Genomic DNA, 2,511 nt, shown 5'->3' on the forward strand with positions numbered 1-2,511 from the left:
AATATTTTTTTTAAATATAAATATATAAATTCAGCTTATTTTACTATTTATTAAAATATTTTGGTTCAACTTAAAGCAGTTTTGTCATGGCATTTACTACTTATTTAAAAGAAAATTAAGGTTTTCGAATGAATACAGTATTTGTTAAATTTGTTTATATCTAGCATGATGTATGAGTAACTAAGAGAATGTATTATTGCATTTTGCTTCGTTTGAAAATGAAAGTAGCTCTGATGTCTTGTTTACGTCTCAGACCTCAGTATAATTCTGATGGCACGCAAGCGCTGTTTTCTTTTAGTAATGCAAATCTCTCTTGGATAAACATGCATTGAAAAGCGTGACTGGACCGAGAGGCTCAACAGCTGTCAGCATCTGTCCGGCCCTCGGCAGGTGCCTGCTGCTGGGGTTACAGGGGGTCACATGTTACGTCCAGGACTGATTCTGATTGGCTGCGGCTTTAGGAATGTGCCACTGCCAGACCCTAGGAATTGTGGGTAACATAAGTCAGCACATGTGTGTCAGAGGACGGCAGTGCCTGCAAATCCTCTTTTGATATCAGATTACAGAAATCACAGCAGATTCATCAGCTATGTAGCGCTTCAAACATGTCAAGCTGAATGCCTGTGCGTTTGGATATGGTCAAGAAATATCTTATTTATTCACTCTGCAGTTTTCTCCATTACATAAACGCTGAAGTCTGTGACATAATATGATGAGATTTGTCATTTGCATCTTGCACTTTGGCTAACGGAAAATTACATAATGTCTCTGGAAGAATAAATTCTCCCATAAACCTGTACGGACCGCATTTTACCACAAAATAAATTATATGACAAATTGTATTTGATAAAAATAGTATGAAAATGATGCCTGGATTTAGAACCATGCATTTTAAGGTTACTTTAGGGGACAATTAATTCTTTAGTACGTTTACTACCCAAATTCCTGTTTTGTTTGTTTNNTGAATATTACGAAATATTTTGAAATATTATATTAATATTTCAGAGTATTTCATTATTCACGCACATTTGTGATGTTCATTCCCAATTTTATTTTATTTCCCCCTTATTTATTCTAGTTATTCTTAATGGTGGTATTCAATAGGTTTTCAAATAATACACCATTTTTTTAAATAATTTTTTTTAAATTTTATTCTAATTATTTTCTGTGGTGCTTTTCTTTTCTTTTTTTAAATAATTCACTATTCGTAGTAGTATTAATTTTTTAATGTATTTTTTTTTTAGTTTTTGTTTGAAATAAATTGTTAACTGTATTTACTACCCAAATTCCTATTTTTGCTATGTTTGTTTATTTTTTCTCGATTTTGATTCTCATTAGGTTTCCAAATAATTCTGTGTTTGTTTCAGTTAGATCAGCGTAACAGTGCTGCCTTCATGCGTGAACATTTCCGAGAGTGTGAAGAATGATAATTGTCATGTTTTGTGCGTCGCTGAGTGTTTGTCTGTGTGTGTTTCGCAGCTGTTTGACCGCGTGCGTGAAGATAATCCTGACTTTCATCAGAAGATCATCCCCATCAGCAGCGAGCTCATGCAGCCCGGCCTGGCCATCAGTCCAGAGGATGTACAAACACTCACTTCCTGTATTAACATCGTCTTCCACTGCGCCGCCACCATCCGCTTCGACGAGCCCCTGAAGTGAGTGATGTTTGACCACGTTCACTAAACACACAATCAGAGATGTTTCTGAAGGATCACCTGACACTGAAGACTGGAGTAATGATGCTGAAAATTCAGCTTTGATCACAGAAATAAATTACAGCTCAACAGACATTTACACAGAAAACAGATGTTTTAAATTATAATGTTATTTCGCATTTTGTACTGTATTTTCAATCAAATAAATGCAGCCCTAGTGAGCAGAGATTTCACAAAGCATTACTAAACCTTACAGAACACAATTTTTTAAACATTAATGTATGGTGGAACTTGAAAGCCATAGCTACACTTGAAAAGGATGTGTGAGAATAACAAGAATAAGAAAGGTAAAACACACACACACACACACACACACACACACACAGTACTTCTGCTGTGTCATGAGTCTCTGGCCGAGGAGCAGATGTTCTCTCTGCTGGAGGAACGAGGGATTCATTAGTGAACCGCTGACTCTGGAGCAGGAGCAAGTGAAGGAACGGACACACACACACACACACACACACACACACACACACATCTGTTCACACTGACCTCTTGCTTCATTGTCTTAAGGAAAATAAAAACAGCATCAATGTCCTAATGTGTGAGAATTCCATCCTCTCGCTCTTAGCAGCATCACAGACCAGTATCAGTAATTGATTGTATATTTCAAAAAACTACTTTTTAAATTTGAAAACATTTTTAACCGTAGTATTTTTGTTATAATATTTGGAAGTAATTTTATTCAAGTTTCAAGTTTATTTGTATAGCGCTTTTTACAATGTCTATTGTTCCAAAGCAGCTTCACAAAAGCAAAAGCAGCTTCACAAAAGCATTGTGTATTTATTATTATTAT

The 2,511-nt window shown here is 35.6% G+C and overlaps 1 protein-coding gene across 1 annotated transcript in view; it reads left to right on the top strand.

The window, feature by feature from the left end:
• LOC122330874 (fatty acyl-CoA reductase 1-like) overlaps positions 1-2,511 on the top strand; it is a 12,271-nt gene that overhangs the window by 450 nt on the left and 9,310 nt on the right. Inside the window, exon 2 of the mRNA XM_043228209.1 lies at positions 1,480-1,655. Within this exon, the coding sequence (XP_043084144.1) occupies positions 1,480-1,655 (176 nt within the window). The remainder of the gene's footprint in view (positions 1-1,479; positions 1,656-2,511) is intronic.

This window comes from Puntigrus tetrazona, chromosome 25, assembly GCF_018831695.1.
Source record: "Puntigrus tetrazona isolate hp1 chromosome 25, ASM1883169v1, whole genome shotgun sequence".
Classification (NCBI taxonomy): domain Eukaryota; kingdom Metazoa; phylum Chordata; class Actinopteri; order Cypriniformes; family Cyprinidae; genus Puntigrus; species Puntigrus tetrazona.